At 36.1% G+C, this 18,577-nt stretch overlaps 1 protein-coding gene across 12 annotated transcripts in view; it reads left to right on the forward strand.

Moving 5' to 3' along the window:
• Positions 1-18,577, forward strand: part of EXOC6 (exocyst complex component 6) — a 355,061-nt gene that overhangs the window by 245,028 nt on the left and 91,456 nt on the right. For 11 of the 12 annotated variants that reach the window (XR_010412520.1, XM_064595028.1, XM_064595026.1 and 8 more), the window contains 2 exons: positions 588-699; positions 1,873-2,007. Coding sequence is in view for 11 of the 12 variants with exons in the window: in XM_064595028.1 (XP_064451098.1) it covers positions 588-699; positions 1,873-2,007 (247 nt within the window). In the remaining variant the exon portion in view is untranslated. Of the gene's footprint in view, positions 1-587; positions 700-1,872; positions 2,008-4,175; positions 4,293-18,577 lie in introns of all 12 variants that reach the window. The other variant, XM_064595031.1, reaches the window with a different exon arrangement.

Below are 18,577 nucleotides of genomic sequence, written 5' to 3' on the forward strand. Positions count from 1 at the left end.
ACTTCAATTGAAGTCCTCGTGGTTAGGAGAAGATAAAAAGTTTGTTAGTGCTAGCCTAGCAATCTTTAGAATGTTAAGAAATATCAGAGTTTTCTTTGCACCAAATTAAAACTAGTGTAAGGTAATTATGTTTGTTTCTTTGAGTCTTTTAAAAAAAATCTCAGTGGACATGGATAATTTAGTTATATTAAAGTTAAATCTAGTAATTAATCATATCTAGAAAGAGCTCACATTAATTTGCATTTAAAAAGAATTTTAGCTATAGTTGTATTTGAAGTGTCTTTGGAAGTGTCCCATAGTGGAGTCATAATTTAAGAATAATTTTATTTCCTTATACTAAGTACCCATGGTTTTACTCTAATGGTGAATGGAATACATTTAAATTATGCCATAAATGAACATTCTACTTTGTTGAAAATGTCGCTTTTGTGACAGAATTGTATTTGGGGATTTAATAAATCTGGGTAATTTATTTAAAGATATAAAAGAATGAGGTGGGGCAAATTATTTTAGTAAACTGTTAAATCATTTAGGAAGCTAACTGTACCTTTGTGGAAAGCAAAATAATAATCAACCTTTATTTTTAGCTCAACAGAAATAGATGATATGCTTAGAAAATCTACAAATCTGCTGCTGACCAGAACTTTGAGTAGCTGTTTACTGAACCTTATTAGAAAACCTCATATAGGTTTGACAGAGGTAGGTTAAAAAAATACTTAATAGCTAAATCTTTCATTATATGAAAAAAACTGTATGAATTAAGTTATTGCTAAACATCATCCTGTAAAACTAGCTTTCTATTTTATTTTTTTAATTTATTTTTATTTTTTAAAAGATTTTATTTATTTGAGAGAGAGAGAGTGAGAGAGAGAGTGCACGAGAGGGGGTAGGGTCAGAGGGAGAGCCACTCCCCACCGAGCAGGGAGCTCGATGTGGGACTTGATCCCAGGACTCCAGGATCATGACCTGAGCTGAAGGCAGTCGCTTAACCAACTGAGCCACCCAGGCACCCCGTAATTTATTTTATTTTTAAAGATTTATTTATTTATTTTAGAGAGAGAGAGGGTGCAGGCGTGTGGGGGGGAGGGGCCGAAGTAGAGGAAGAGGGAGAGAGAATCTCCAGCAGACTCCCTGCTGAACATAGAGCTCCACCCGGGGGCTTGATCTCACAACCCTGAGATCATGACCTGAGCCGAAATCAAGAGTCAGATTCTTAACCAACTGAGCCACCCAGGTGCCCCATCTGTTTTAAATTTATTAGTAGAAGTGGATTTGTTTCGTCAGGGTAAATTCAAGCCATGTGAGGGGCAAGGGTTTACATGGAGAGTTGTCGGTAGTTGAAGATGTTAGAGCATATATGTAGATTTATGATTGCCAGATTTTATATGAAAAGTGAAAATACTCATTTTTTACTTGGTAAATGTATAAAATTTGGAAAAGTACTTTTAAGAGTTATTCTAAGTTAGGGCGCCTGGGTGGCTCAGATGGTTAAGCGTCTGCCTTCGGCTCAGGTCATGATCCCAGGGTCCTGGGATCGAGTCCCGCATCAGGCTCCCTGCTCCTTGGGAGCCTGCTTCTCTCTCTCTCTCTCTCTCTCTCCCTCTCATGAATAAATAAATAAAATCTTAAAAAATAATAATAATAAAAAAAGTTATTCTAAGTTAATTGGCAGTTAGATTCTTGATTTTTCTTTTAAAGGACAGCATTCATAGTATTTGCAGCAGGCTTTTGAAATCAGATAATCCCTTGTATCCTATAAAGCTGTAATTATGCAGAAATGGTACAGTTGCTGAAAGTAATTCATTTTCAAAAATGAAATGATTTTGTGTACATGTAACCTGCATTTTAACAGATATATTTTGTATTTTCTAGCTAGTGCAGATCATCATAAACACAACACACTTGGAACAAGCTTGCAAATACCTTGAGGACTTTATAACTAACATTACAAACATTTCTCAAGAGACTGTTCATACCACAAGACTTTATGGACTTTCTACTTTTAAGGTATGTAAAAATCTGACCAAAAAGTTTTATTTCCATTACTGTAAGCAAACTTTTAAAAATTAAAGACAACTTTTATCATACATTTGATTCCATTGTATTCTGAGCAGCTGAAAATTAGAGATAATCATTGTCAACAAGCAGATAAATGTCAGCTTCCTTTTGGCATTTTAAACATCTTCACTAAAATGGAGAAAAATATATTGATTTTCTACAGCGATATTACACTTTGTTCATGTTTTGAAGACTTACAGTATTGCTAAGTCAGCCTAACTGGATTTCCATTAATGTCTCACAGTTCCATAATTAATTTTATATGTAATGTGTATACATGTGTGTTTGGAAATTAAAAATGTAAGATGAAATAGATAAGGTAAGGCTAGCTTTATATCCTTTATTAACTCTGATCTGAAGAAAAATAAATATTACCTTATTGTATGTTACTAAGTCCTACTTTATTCTGAATGGAAAGATTTCTGTTTACATAATACTGTGTGATATCCCAAAAGATTAATTAATGGTTGTTTTAAGGAGAATGGAAGATTAAATAATTTCATTAATTTGTTTTATAAACTATTTTATAATTTTATTGATTTGGGATCATGTAGATGAGACCCTTGCATAGTCTAGTAATATAAATCCCTTTTCATTGAGTAGTTTATTAAATTAATATAAACCACTTACTGATCTCATCTTTAAAATAGGCTGGCTAGTTTAATTTTTTTTTAAAGATTTTATTTATTTGATAGAGAAAGCCTGAGCAGAGGAGAGGGGCAGAGGAGAAGCAGGCTTCCCAACGAGCAGGGAACCTGAGCAGGGAGCCGAATGTGGGGCTCAGTCCCAGGACCCTGAGCTCATGACCTGAGCTGAAGGCAGGTGCTTAATCGACTGAGCCACCCAGGTGCCCCTAGTCTGGCTAGTTTAACCTCATAGCCCTTTCTAAGTTTTTTATTAAAGAGTTCCCATGTTTTTACTCTTGATATACTATAAATTACCTACCTTGTCTCCTATAATTATAGTACAATCATTTACATTTAAAAAATTAAGTATCCTTTTATTTAGAAATAACTAATGTTAACAGTAACCACACTTCGAAAGTGTGAAGTCCAGAAATGACTCTTAGCCCCTAAAATTATCTGGCTGGTCCCCAAATCTTAATGTTTTTCTGGTGATTCTTGAGCTCCTATAGTCATCCTAATACATAAGGCACAAATGCAGATGATATCTGAGTGAGCAGATAAAGTTTGTTATTAAAACTGAGACAGAAACTTGACAAAGCAGGCATTCGTTTATTCAGATAGGATAGTATAGTAATTAAGGGCAGTATACTCTGGAGTTAGACTACTGTGTGACTTTGGGCACATTCTTCAACTGTAATGTTTCCCAGGTTTTTTCTATAAAATTTGAGTAGTAATGTATAACCTACATCATACAATTATTATGAAGTTTAAAGGGGATACTTAGCATAGTTGTTGTACATCATCTATGCTCTGAGCGCTCTGTTAGGTGCTGAGAATATTAAAATATATATCCCTGCCCTCGAGAAGCTCATAGGAGAGAAAACTGTAAAAAGACACTTGACAATATGGTGTGATAAGTACTATAACATGGGAGGAAAGTCCACAAGTTTTTGTACACTTTTCTAATCCAGTGACAAATTCTTTTCTTTCATATTAGATTTTACACAATCTTTCTTCTTTTTCATTATTTTCTGTCCATAATTATGTCCATGTGTTACTCATATACTGTCAAGAAGAGATTTACTAAAGACTGGAGTTGTAAGCATATTTAACTGTTAACATTAAATTTAACAAACTTACTCTGTACTCTCATTAAAACATGAATTGCCTTGACATCTGGTATATCTAGGGATTTTCAAGCAAATTTTCTTTTCATTTATAAGTCAAAGAACCAAGACACTGGAACATGATGTTTTTAGATTAAGGGATCTTGGAATTATACTTTCCCAAATCTGCCTGTTTGGAGGGAATGTTTAGTAATGTTAGCTCTGGTTCATCATTCCAGTGGTCCCTTAAGTTATAGATATTTAGTTGAAACTACAGTTGCTATAGAATACCCCTTGGGTTTTCTTGGAAATCAGGAAATCAAGTGCAGCCTGTACAAATAGTAGAGCATCCTTGTTTTTTGTTGTTTGTTTTGTTTTCACACAGAACTCAGGAAACCCTTTCTGTTTTATGATACAAGAACAAGAACTGTGCTCATTTCTACCTTTTGTCTGTTTCAAGAGGAATTTGTCTTAAACTGTGATACAAGGAAGCAATTCAACAGTGAGAATTATTAAATCAATATTGAAGTGAATTATTGAGTGAGATTGGGGGGAATTTCCATTCCTAGGGAATAGTCAGTCTATTACCTCTTTCACAGAGCTGATTAAAGTACAGTCTTGATTACCGACTTTAGCATGGATTGCTTATTTAACCTCCTAGCCTAATTCTTTTCAGTCCAGTGACCCTAGCAAACATATTCCTATTTAGTTGCCCAATGATTATGGAAATAAGCATTTAACAGTTCTTTTAACCACACCTCCATTTGTTTCCCCTCCAAGAGCACAGATGCACACACAAAGTGCTTGATTTTTCCACATTTGCTTACTTTATGAAATATCATATAAACTCTCTTGTTAGCAGGCCTTTCATTTTGCTAAATCTGTGAGTGATACAAAAGAGGTTAAGTAACTAGTTCTACCCTCAAGCAGTACCTCAGCTTTTTGAAATTAACCTGGAACCACACTGAGAGCTGCTTTAAGACTTCTGACTGAAAAGATTTGCATCAGAATGGAGGGGAAAAATGGGAATACCATTACCTTTTTAATCTATAAAGTAGAGAAATGGCCTAGTTCTTTTTCTTTGGCATCAGAGCTCTTTAACTTTGCTCCAGGGAGTTTTTCCAACCTGCCACTCTAAAGAGGCCTGGCAGTGATTCCAACTGTAAGTGCCTAGATGGAATATGCTTCTGATTCTTTTTCTAATTTGCCTTTTTAAAGTCTGTTGATGACTGTGTAGCAAAGTTTTTTTTAGAATTATGGTTAAAGTGACAGTGGTAAGTGGTTTTTGATCAAGAGCTTGAAATTCTCATCCTATAGAGCAAGGACATGGGACATGGACTTTTACAAAATCTAAATTAAGTGTAACATGTATATATAAGCATGCACAATTTATAAATGCAAAAATTATAAATCTGTATAGCTCAACTAATTATTAAGAGGTAAATACAGACTTTTAGTTTCCATTCTGGTATGCAAAGAGCTTGGAAGTTGTCACTCTATCCTGACAAATAAAAAACTGAGAAAACTGAAAAAATTAACAGCCTTTCTTTGATCTATCAGAGAAGTGAGATCACAGGGCAAACTGCTCGCCCCCAAATTGGAGAGAGACAGACTGAAAAATACAGAGAACCACAACTTAATGGACAGAAACTTCTGCAGGAATCAGTATTGGAAAACCTGAACTGTAGTTGACAAATTGCTGGAGGCTCAGTGTGGACAAGTTAGGGAGTTAAAACTCAAGGGGGACCCAATCTAGGTGGGGCTCACACTTTTGTGAGTTGTCCGTCCTGGAGCTCTACCAGCTTCTTCCAGTGAAGACTGAAGAATAATCTTCTTGTGCTTCCAGTAGTGGGGAAGGAAAAGGAACCATTTTGAAATACACCAGAGCATTCTGTTCTTCAAGTAGTCTATTCTTAACAAGACCTATCCTCAAAAGAAACTATGTACCAGTGCCTGAACTATTGGGGTTTTATCAGAACCTAACCAGATTGGGGGAAGGGAAATACGCAACTCCAGCTGCTATAGCCATCCTGTTCCACCAAAGGGGTAGAAATGAGAAGCACTTGTGAAGTTTATAGCCAAGGGGCAAAGCTTACTTAAAGACTGTGACCCAGTCAACTATACTTAAATAATAAAAATTTAAAAAACAAAACAAAACAAAAAACCTGTGACCATAATCATGACTCTAAAGCACTTCCTCTCCCCTTACACCTTACCACCACATTACTAAAGTCTTATTTACTGCAGTTCCTTTCACCTAGTACATCATGTCTGACTGTTAAGAAAAATTTCATGGAAGACTAAAAGGCAAAAAACACAGTTTGAAGAGGTAGAGTAAGTATTGGAACCAGATTCAGATATGTCAGGGATATTAGAATTATCAGATGGGGAATTTTTTAAAAATTATGATTAATATGCTAAGGACATAATGGATAATGTAGACAATATGAAAGAACAGGTGGGTAATGTAAGCAGAGAGATGGAAAGTCTAAGAAAGAATCAAAAGGCTAGAGATCAAAAGCAATATAACAGAAATGAAGAATGCCTTTGATGCACTCATTAGTACAGTAGACACAGCTGAGGAAAGAATCTCTGAGCTTGGGGATATGTCAATAGAAACTTCCAAAACAGAGAGGCAAAGAGAAAAAAATTCTAAAAAAAAAATTAAACAATATCCAAGAATTGTGGGATAACTACAAAAGGTAAACATATACAGAATGGGAATATGTTTAGGAGAAAAAAGAAAGGGACAGAAGCAATATTTGATGCAGTAGTGTGAGAATTTCCCCAAATTAATGTCAGACACTACTAAACCATGGATCCAGAAAGCTTAGAAAACAGCAAGCAGGATAAATTAAAAAAAATTACACCTAGGCATATCATATTCAAACTGCACAGAATTAAAGATAATCCTGAAAGAAGCCAGAAGGAAAAACAGCTTACCTAGAGTTAACAAAAATAAGAATTACATCTGACTTCTCTTTGTAAAACATGCAAGCAAGAAGAGAATGGAGTGAAATATTTAAACTATTGAGAAAAAAACACCCACCAACCTAGAATTTTATATCCTTTGAAATTATCCTTCAAAAGTGAAGGAGAAAGATTCTCTCAGACAAACAAAAATTAAGGACATTAGTGGTTAGTAGACCTGCCTTGTAAGAAGTGTTAAAATAACTTCTTCAGAGATAAAGAAAATGATCTAGGTCAGGAACTCAGGTCTACATAAAGAAAGGCAGAGCATCAGAGAAAGTGTAAATGAAGGTAAAATGAAAACTTTTATTTTGTTTATTCTTAATTGCTCTCATAGGTAACAGTTTGTTCAAAATGATAATGTATTCAATTATGTATGCTTTATGTGTATGCTTATGTATGTTTATGTATAAGAGAAATGAATGACAGCAATGATACAAGGGGAGGGAGGAATTGGGATTATTTTGTTATTATACTCTTACTACCCATGAAATGGTATAGTGTTATTTGAAAGTGGACTTTGCATAATTATAAATGTATATTGGAAACTCTAGGGCAACCACTAGAAAGTTAAAAAAAAAAAAAGCATAACTGATATGCTAAGAAAGGAAATAAAATGGAATCATGCAAATATTCAGTATCACAAAAGGCAGAAAAAGAGTGAAACACAAAAGTAGGAACAAAGAACAAGTGCAACAAATAGAAAACAGTAACAAATATGGTAAATACTAATCCAGCTATATCAGTAATCACTTTAAACATCAATAGCCTAACAATACTAATTGAAAGGGATTATCAGGATGGATCAATAAAACAAGACCCAACTATATGTTGTTTACAAAACCCACTTTAAATATGAAGACACATGTAGATTAAAACTAAACAGATAAAGATAGACCGTGTTAACACTAATCAAAAAAAATGGGTGGTTGGTTATATTAATACAGAGCAGACTTCAGAGCAAAGAAAGTTATCAGGGATAAAGAGAGGCATTATATAATGATAAAGGGGTCAGTTCTCCAAAAGACACAAGAATCCATGGTGTACATGTGTCTGGCAACAGAGGGTCAAAATATGTGAGGCAAAAACTGATAGAAATTCAAGGAGAAGTGAGTAAGTCCATTGTTATAATTGGAGAATTCAACACTCCTCTGTCAGAAATGGACAGATCCAGCAAACAGAAAATCACTAAGGACATAGTTGAACTCAATAACACCATGGATTACCTGGATATGATTAACATCTATAGACTGCTTCATTTAACAACAGCAGAATATACATTTTTCTCAAGCTCAAGTGGAACATTCACCAAGACAGCCATGTTCTAAACACATCTTAAAAAATTTGGAAGAATAGAAATCTGATATAGTATCTGCTCTCAGACCACAGTGAAATTAAATAAGAAATCAATAACAGAAAGCTAAGCTGGAAAATCCCTAAATATTTGAATATTAAACAGCACACTTCTAAATAACATGTGGGTCAAGGAAGAAAGGGAGAGTAAAGGATTATTAACAATCCTGTGCCCACAGATGTGATAACCTAGATGAAATGAACCAGTTTCTTGGAAGACAAAATCTGCTAAAATTCACACAAGAAGAAATAGACAATCTGAATAGGTCTGTATTTATTAAAGAAATTCAATCAATGATTAATAACCTTCCAAAACAGAGCACCAGGCCCAGATGGGTTTAGTGATGAATTCTACCAAACATTTAAGGAAAAAATTATACCAGTTCTCTACAATCTCTTTCACATAAGAGCAGAGGGAATACTTCCAAATTCATTCTATGAGGCCAGCATTACCCTAATACCAAAACCAAACAGAGACATTACAAGAAAAGTAAACTACAGACTAATATCTCTCATGAACATAGATGCAAAAGTCCTCAACAAAATATTATCAAATTGAATCCAACAACTTATAAAAGGAATTCTACATCATGACCAAGTGAGATTTATCCCATGTATGCAAAGCTAGTTCAGCATTTAAAAATCAGTTAATATATGAATAAGTCACCGGGACAAAACATACAGCATAGGGAATATAGCCAATGGTATTATAATAGCATTGCATGGTGACAGATGGTAGCGACACTTGTGGTGAACATAGCATAATGTATAAACTTATTGAATCACTATGTTATATACCTGAAACTAATGTAATATTGTGTGTCAACTATACTTCAATTAAAAAATTGTTTAAAACCAGTTAATATGGGGTGCCTGGGTGGCTCAGTTGGTTAAGCATCTGCCTTTGGCTCAGTTCATGATCTCAGGGTCCTGGGATCAAGCCCAGCATTGGGTTCTCTGCTCAGCAGAGAGCCTGCTTCTCCCTCTTTCTCTGCCCCTCCCCCTACTCATGCTTGTGCTCTCTCTTGCTCTCTATCTCAAATAAATAACTTTAAAAAATAAATAAAACCAGTTAACATATTCTGTCGCATCAACAAACTAAAGAAAATAACATGATCATATCAGTAGATGCAAAAAAAAAGCATTTGACAAAATTCATCACCCATTCATGAGAAAAACTCTCAGTAAACTAGGAATAGAGAGGAACTTCCTTAACTTGATAAAAAAATATCTACAAAACTCCTACAGCTATCATACTTAATGGTGAGAAATTGGAAGCTTTCCCACTAAGGAACAAGGCAAAAATGTTCCCTCTCACCATTCCTTTTCAGCATCATAGTGGAAGTACTACTTAGTTCAGTAAGACAAGAAAAGAAAATAAAAGATGTACTGATTGGGAAGGGAGAAATAAAACCATCTTTGTTTGCAGATGACATGATTTTCTATGTACAAAATCCAGAAGAATAAAACAACTCTTCTGGAATTTAATTACCAACTATAGCAAGGTTTCTTTCTTTCTTTTTTTTTTTTTTTGAAGATTTTTATTTGTGAGAGAGCACAAGCAGGGTGGAGGGGTACAGGGAGAGGGAGAAGCAGGCTCCCTGGGGAGGCTGATGCAGGGCTTGATTCCAGGACCCCAGGATCATAACCTGAGCCGAAGGCAGATGCTTAACGACTGAACCATCCAGGTGCCCCTATAGCAAGGTTTCAAGATACAAGGTTAATGTACAAAAGTTAATAGCTTTCCTATTGTTAACAGACTCAATATTGTCATGATGTCAGTTCTTCCCAACTTGAGCTTTATTTGTTTGTTTGTTTGTTTGTTTAGTTAGTAAGTAAACTATTCCCCATGTGGGGCTTGAACTCATGACCCTGAGATTAGGAGTCACATGCTTTACCAGCTGAGCCAGCCAGGTGCCCCCAACTTGAGCTTTAGATTCAGGCATTCCTCATCACAATCTCAGCAAGTTATTTTATGGATATTGAGAAACTGATATTAAAGTCTAACGGAGAGGCAAAAACCCCAGAATAGGCAACATGATAGTAAAAGAGAAGAAAAAAGTTGGAGGACTGATACTACTTGACTTTTAAGATTTATTATAAAGACAGTGTGTTATTGGCCAAAAAAAACCAGACATATAGATCAATGGAATAGAATAGAGAGCCCAGAAATAGACCCACATAAATGTACTCAACTGATATTTGACAAAGGGGCAAGGACAATATAATAGAGCAAAGAGTCTTTTCCACAAATGGTGTTAGAACAACTGGACATTTACCTGCAAAGAAATGAATCTAGATACAGACCTTGCACCATTCACAAAAATTACCTCAAAATGGATCATAGACCTGAATGTAAAATTATAAAACTCCTAGAAGTTAACATTGGAGAAAATCTGGATGACCTTGGGTGGCAGTTACTTTCTTTTGTTTTCATGTTATGTTAATCACCATACATTACATCATTAGTTTTTGATGTAGTGTTCCATGATTCATTGTTTGCGTATAACACCCAGTGCTCCGTTCAGTACGTGCTCTCTTTAATACCCATCACCAGGCTAACCCGTCCCCCCACCCCTCTCCCCTCTAGAACCCTCAGTTTGTTTCTCAGAGTCCATAGTCTGTCATGGTACGTCTCCCCCTCTGACTCCGTCCCTTCATTTTTCCCTTCCTGCTATCTTCTTTTTTTTTTTTTTAACATATAATGTATTATTTGTTTCAGAGGTACAGGTCTGTGATTCAACAGTCTTACACAGTTCACAGTGCTCCCACTGTGAACCCTCCCACCCCCACCACTCCAGCAACCCTCAGTTTGTTTCCTGAGGTTAAGAATTCCTCATATCAGTGAGATCATATGATACATGTCTTTCTCTGATTGACTTATTTCGCTTAGCCTAATACCCTCTAGTTCCATCCACATCGTTGCAAATAGCAAGATTTTATTCCTTTTGATGGCTGCATAATATTCCATTGTGTGTGTGTGTGTGTGTGTGTGTGTGTGTGTGTGTGTGTATATATACCACATCTTTATCCATTCATCTGTCGATGGACATCTTGGTTCTTTCCATAGTTTGGCTATTGTGGACATTGCCGCTATAAACATCGGGGTGCACGTACCCCTTAGATGCATGATCCATGAAAGAATTGATCAGCTGGGTTTTATTAAAATTAAAAACTTATGTTCTGTGAAAGCCTTTGTCAAGAGAATGTAGGAAGACAAGTCACTGATTGGGAGAAAATATTTTCAAAAGACATGACCAGATAAAAGACTATTTTTCAAAATATGTATACAAAGAACTCTTAAAATCCAACAATAAGAAAATGAACAACACAATTAAAAAATGGAGAAAAGACCTGAGTAGACACCTCATGAAAGAAGATATACAAATGGCAAGTATGCATATGAAAGGATGTTTCATATCCTATATTATTAGGGAATTGCAAATTAAATCGAGGAGAATGGCTAAAATCCAAAAGACTAACACCACCAGATATTAGCAGAAATATGGAGCAACAGGAACTCTCATTCATTGCTGGTGGGAATGCAAAATGGTACAGCTACTTTGGAAGACAGTTTGGCAATTCCTTATAAAATTAAACATATTCTTACTATTCAATCCAACAGTTATACTCCTTGTTATTTACCCAGGTGAGTTGAAAACTTATGTCTACACAAACACCTGCACATGAATCTTTATAGCAGCTTTCTTGCTAACTGCCAAAACTTAGAGGCACCCAAGAAGTCCTTCAGAAAATGAATGGATGAATAAACTTTGGTATCTAGACAGTGGAATAGTATTCAGCACTAAAAAGCAGTGAGCTATCAAGCTGTGAAAAGACATGGAAGAACTTTAAATGCCATATTACTAAGTGAAAAGAAGCCAGTCTGAAAAGGCTGTGTATTATATGATTCCAACTATGTGATATCCTGGAAAAGGCAAAACTATGGAGACAGTAAAAAGATCAGTGGTTACCACAGTTTGGTGGCAGGGAGGATGAATAGGTGGCACAAAGAGGATTTTTAGGGCAATGAAACTACTGCATATGCTACTATGATGATGGATACATGTCATTATATGTTTGTCCAAGCCCATGGGCTGTACAGCACCAAGACTGAACCATAATGTAAACTATGGACTTTGGGTGATAATGTGTCCGTGTAGATTCATTGATTATAACAAATGTACCATTCTGGTGGACCATTTTGATAGTGGAGGAGACTACAGATGTGGGGACAAGGGGCATGGGATATCTCTGTACCTTTCCCTCAATTTTGCTGTGAACCTAAAATGGCTCAAAAAAACAAATTCTATTTAAGTTGAAAAAAAAAAATGAACTCATTCATGTAGTTACCAGATGAAGAAATAAAGCATTAATACCATTGTAGAAGCCTCCCTCATCCCTGTTCCCAGCCACTGTCTCTTCTTCCTCTCAGTAATGACTTTTAATAGCACTGATTAGTATTTTCTGTTTTTGAGCTCTATTTAAATGTAATCATGCAGAATGCATCTTTTTGTGTGTCTAACTTCTTTCACTCAACATGATTTGGGATATTTCATTTGTGTTATTGCATCTAGCTATAATTTTTTATTTTCAATCAGTGTAGCATTCCATTATAGAATTTACTACAACTTATTTATTGCATTAACTATAATGTCAATTTTGACTAGTCAGAGACTTTATTCCTTCCTTCCTGTTTATTTTTTTTCCCAATTTTATTTTTTTAATTTAATTTTATTTTATGTTAATCACCATACATTACATCATTAGTTTTTTATGTAGTGTTCCATGATTCACTGTTTGCCTATAACACCCAGTGCTCCATTCAATATGTGCCCTCTTTAATACCCATCACCAGGCTAACCCATCCCCCCACCCCTCTCCCCTCTAGAACCCTCAGTTTGTTTCTCAGAGTCCATAGTCTGTCCTGGTTCATCTTCCCCTCTGATTCCCCCCCTTCATTTTTCCCTTCCTGCTATCTTCTTCTTCTTTTTTTTTTTAACATATAATGTATTATTTGTTTCAGAGGTACAGGTCTGTGATTCAACAGTCTTACATAATTCACAGTGCTCACCATAGCACATACCCTCCCCAAAGTCTATCACCCAGCCACCCCAACCCTCCCACCCCCACCACTCCAGCAACCCTCAGTTTGTTTCCTGAGGTTAAGAATTCCTCATATCAGTGAGATCATATGATACATGTCTTTCTCTGATTGACTTATTTCGCTTAGCCTAATACCCTCTAGTTCCATCCATGTTGTTGCAAATGGCAAGATTTCATTCCTTTTGATGACTGCATAATATTCCATGTATATATATACACCACGTCTTATTTATCCATTCATCTATTGGTGGACATCTTGGCTCTTTTCACAGTTTGGCTACTGTGGACATTGCTGCTATAAACATTGGGGTGCACATACCCCTTCGGATCACTACATTTGTATTCTTGGGGTAAATACCCAGTAGTGCAATTGCTGGGTCATATGGTAGCTCTATTTTCAACTTTCTGAGGAACCTCCATACTGTTTTCCAGAGTGCCTGCACCAGCTTGCATTCCCACCAACAGTGTAGTTCCTTCCTGTTTATTAACTGCGTATGTGATCTCTGAATAACTGAAGTATTACTATATGAGTAAAATAAAACTTGTATTAATTTTTATTAGTGAAGATATAAATTCATAAACTGGCATAATTATACATTTTAAATTAGTAAGGTATAAGTAAAGCTAACCATCATCTAAACTTTTAGCAAGGTGTAGTATTTTGCTGGTGGAGGGTCTTGCCTCAGTATTTATAGCTGCTGATAGATCAGGGTGGGTGGTTGCTGAGGTTTGGGATGTGTGGCAATTTCTTAAAATAAGAAAACAGTCAAGTTTGCCACGTCGGATGACTCTTCCTTTCATGAATGATTTCTGTATAGCATGCAATGCCATTTTAGCATTTCACCCACAGTAGAACTTTTTTTCAAAAACGGAGTCCGTCCTCTCAAACCCTGCCACTGCTTTATCAACTAAGTTTATAGAACAGTAGTCCTTTGCTGTCATTTCAGCAGTCTTCATGGCGTCTTCACCTGGAGTGGATTCCATCTCAAGAAATTACTTTCTTTGCTCATCCACAAGAAACAACTCCTGCTCCGTTCAGGTTTCATATGGGGTTGCAGCAACTCAGTCACATCTTTAGGCTCTACCTCTAATTCTAATTCTCTTGTTCTTTCTACCACATCTGCAGTTACTTCCTCCATTGAAATCTTGAACCCCCAAAGTCTATCCATGAGGGCTAGAATCAGCTTCTTCCAAACTCCTGTAAATGTTGATATTTTGACCTTTTCCCATGAATCATGAATGTTCTTAATGGCATCTGGAATGGTGAGTCCTTCCCAGAAAGTTTTCAATTGAATTTGCCCAGATCCATCAGAAATATCACTGTTACATATGGCAACTATAGCCTTCTGAAATGTATTTCTTAAATCATAAGGATTGAAAGCCCAAATGACTTCTTGACTTATGGGCTGCAGAATGGATGTGGTGTTAGCAGGCATGAAAACAGCATTTTTTTTTTAAATAGCTTAATAGAATCTTTTTTTTTAAAAGATTTTATTTATTTATTTGAGAGAGAGAGAATGAGAGACAGAAAGCATGAGAGGGAGGAGGGTCAGAGGGAGAAGCAGACTCCCCGCCGAGCAGGGAGCCTGATGCGGGACTCGATCCCGGGACTCCAGGATCATGACCTGAGCCGAAGGCAGTCGCTTAACCAACTGAGCCACCCATTGTTCTAGAAAGAACAATGAACATTTCCTTTCTTCATAAATAATTATGTGACTTATGGGCTGCAGAATGGATGTGGTGTTAGCAGGCATGAAAACAGCATTAATACCGTGCATCTCCATCAGAGCTCTTGGGTGATCAGATATATTGTCAATGAGCAGTGATATTTTTGAAGGAATCTTTTTCCTGAGCAGTAGCTCTCAACAGTAGGCTTAAAATATTCAGTAACCCTGTTGTAAACAGATGTACTGTCATCCAGGTTTTGTTCCATTTATAGAGCACAGGCTAAGTAGGTTTAGTATTAAGGACCTGAGGATTTTTGTAATGGTAAATGAGCACTGGTTTCAACTTCAAGTCACTGGCTGCATGAGCCCCTAACAAGAGAGTCAGCTTGTCCTTGGAAGCTTTGGAGCCAGGCATTGACTTCACTCTAGCTATGAAAGTCCTAGATGGCATCTTCCTCAGTATAAGACTGTTGCCTCTGTGTGGAAAAATCTGTTGTTTAGTGCAGCCACCTTCATTATTTTAGTTAGATCTTCTGGATAACTTGTAGTTCTATGCAGCACTTGCTGCTTCACCTTGCCCTTTTAAAAAAAGATTTATTTATTTTAGAAAGAGAGAGAGTGGGGGGAAGGGGCAGAGGGAGAGAGAGAATCTTGATGCAGGAGCCCAATGCTGGCGGAGAGCCTGCTTTTCCCTCTCCCTCTGCCCCTCCCCCCTTGTGCATGTGTGTGTGTGTGTACGCGAGCTCTCTCTCAAATAAAATTTTTAAAAAAGATCACTGACCACAGATCACCATAAGAAATATAGTAATAATGAAAAAGTTTGAAATATTGGGAGAACTATCAAAAGGTGACACAGAGACCCCAAATGAGCAAATGCTGTTGGAAAAATGGTGTGGTTAGACTTAGCTTGATGTGGGCTTGCCCCAAACCTTTAATTTATAAAAAATGCAGTCTCTATGAAACACAATAAATGAAGTATGCATGTACCACACTTTCCTGTATATCGCTGGAAGTGCAGTAGCTGTATAAGGAATTAGGTTTTTATAGGACAGACTGCTTTGATAAGGAGTAGGAAATAAAATGTTTTGTCCTGTCTAAAGTAAGGCTTTAGACAATAAGGCTCTGACTGTGTCCCAAAAGACATTCTTATGAACAAAGTGATAATTGCTTGGAAGTTTTTTTTCCTAAACTTATATATAGTTTTCGCCTGGGAGGATATATTAAATGATGTTTACTGAGCAAAAATATATTTTTGTTGCATTGTGCTTGTTGCTGAACTGGGATAGTTCTTAACCACTAGAATTTTTTAATCAAGAAGGACAGATAACTACAAAGAATAATTAGAGTGTATAATAAGTAAATAAATTTGGTCCTGTAGACATATTTGATTTGGTTTTGTACAGTTTTGAATTTGAATACCTTTAGAGGAGATTCATGCTTTATAACCATCCTGCCTGACACAGTCACCTTGCCTGACAAATTCATTCATGTTACCTGCCTGAACCCTGAAGACATTTGCAATCAGGAGAAGGGGGAAGGGAGGAACAGGTGTAAACCCCTTCACAGAAGCTAAAAAAGCAGAGATACTGAACTTAAAATACAATGACCCAGAAGAAGGAATATAAAAATCATATTTATTCATTTTGTGTTCATAAGCATACATAGTATATTTAAAAGTCAGTTTTGGTTTCATTATGTTTTGAATGTTTATTCTGGGGAAAAATATAATTTATTCTAGAAGCAGTTGGTGTCAGGTTCCTTAAATTTCTATTTTCAGCTTCTTTATGCCTCAACTGGGCCATAGCTTTCTGTGTGATACTTCAGCTTATATTATCTAACTCTAATTATCCTAAGAAGTGCTTTGGATTTACTCCATGGAAGTCGTCATAAGTATAATTAACTATACTCTTACAGTAACCTGTATCTCTAAGGGAACATATAGTATACTATTTATGACCTGCTAACTTTAGAACTATGGAATTATGCATCCCTCATTTATTCTCTATATTGACTATGTTCTTTTATGAAGAAAAATTTTTTAAAGAGATTTCTAAACATTATAAAAGCTTCAGGTCTTCTAATTATGTGTTTTCCTTGGCTTTTTACATTTGACTTCTTAGTCCATTATGGAGCAGAGCTTAAGCTTTGTTTAATCCAGAAAGTTATTAAGTGGTAGTATATGATTTGTGTGTGTGTAAGGCACAGTACATATCCTAAAACCAACAACCTCTTTTTTAATGGTAGCATTACAGTATAATGAAAAAAATCTGGTGAAAAGTAGCCATTTCACTAAATTAATTTGAAGCATAAGCAAGCAAATCATTTTTGGTTTTTGATTGACTTTAGGTACCAAATATGAAAATAAAACAACTTCCCCTGGTTATCACATCTAAAATATTTAAGTAAGAAACACAATAATTTCTTAAATCGGCTTTTCTTTCTGCCTATCTAATTTTTTACAGTGATAGCACCATTTTTTCTTGCCTCCTTCCCTGGAAAATCTGTAATTATCTTAGATATATTTCTTTTTTACTGCCCCAATCACACTCTTTCCCCACCATAACTAATTACTAGGGTTCTATGTTTAGTCATGTCTACTTTTTTCCCCTCTTTCTACAGTGGCAGTAGTAAAAGTGGCTAATGAATTAGATGATATATGCTCCCTAATATTTCTAGATCAAGATCATAGATTATTAGAGCATCATTTCTTGAACAAGTGCAGGAAGAAATTAGCTAGAGACGATAGCTACTTCATTTTGACAGTCCCAACTTCATCTCTGGCTTAAATTTTTAAGGCTCAGAAAAATGTCAAGAAATGTTCCCTTGCTCCAAATGAGTAATATTAAATGTTAACCTTTTATTTTTTATTTAGAATGTTGAGTAAAATGTTTTAAATAAGATACTTGTATTAATCAGGGCTGTTAACAGAAAATTGACAAGAACTGGCAGAAAAACCAACTCAAACTGCCTTAAACAATAAAAGGAAATTAATTAGCTAAATGTAACTGGAAGTCCAGGAATAGGGAAGATTTCATGTGAGGCTGAAGCCCACTGCTCAGCAGATGTCACGATGGATCCAGTTTCTGTATTCCTCCTTCAGCTCTGCTTTATGCAATATTGGCCTCATCGTCAGGCTACATGTGGTGCCCCAGCAGCTGTAGGCTCTCTCTTTCTCGTAACAAAATGGCTGCCCAGTAACAGTTCCAAACCTTAGATCCTCATACCCTGTCGTCTAAAGGCAGAGTGAGTGGGTCCCTCTACTCGCTGCTCTTGAACACCCTGTGGCTAAGAGGGTGATAATTGCTAATTGACCTAAATTCATCAGGATTCATCCTTGGGGCTAGATATAGGTTTAGTCCAGTCTAGACCAGATGGAGCTGTGAAAGGGGGCAGAGTGATTTTCCAAAATATATCTGGGGCCTGTTCAAGAAGGGGGAATGGATGATAGAGAGTAAATCATAGGTGTTTCCTAAAATGTTTAGCTATTATGACTTAACTTTTATGTAAAACACACATGTCATGTTCCAGGAGGTCTAGGCTGGAGTTTGTGTATGTATATGTTTTAAAAAATTCCTTAGGTAGCTCTGTTGCACACCTGTGGCTGAGAACCACTGATAGTATGATATCATTTAATGCTTATATATTGAAATGAAAAATAGTTCTCAAATTATGCTAGATTTCTGCCTCCAGA

Source organism: Mirounga angustirostris, unplaced genomic scaffold (genome assembly GCF_029215605.1).
Source record: "Mirounga angustirostris isolate CCGP_5_RB_7025 unplaced genomic scaffold, mMirAng1.0.hap1 SCAF_6, whole genome shotgun sequence".
Lineage (NCBI taxonomy): Eukaryota > Metazoa > Chordata > Mammalia > Carnivora > Phocidae > Mirounga > Mirounga angustirostris.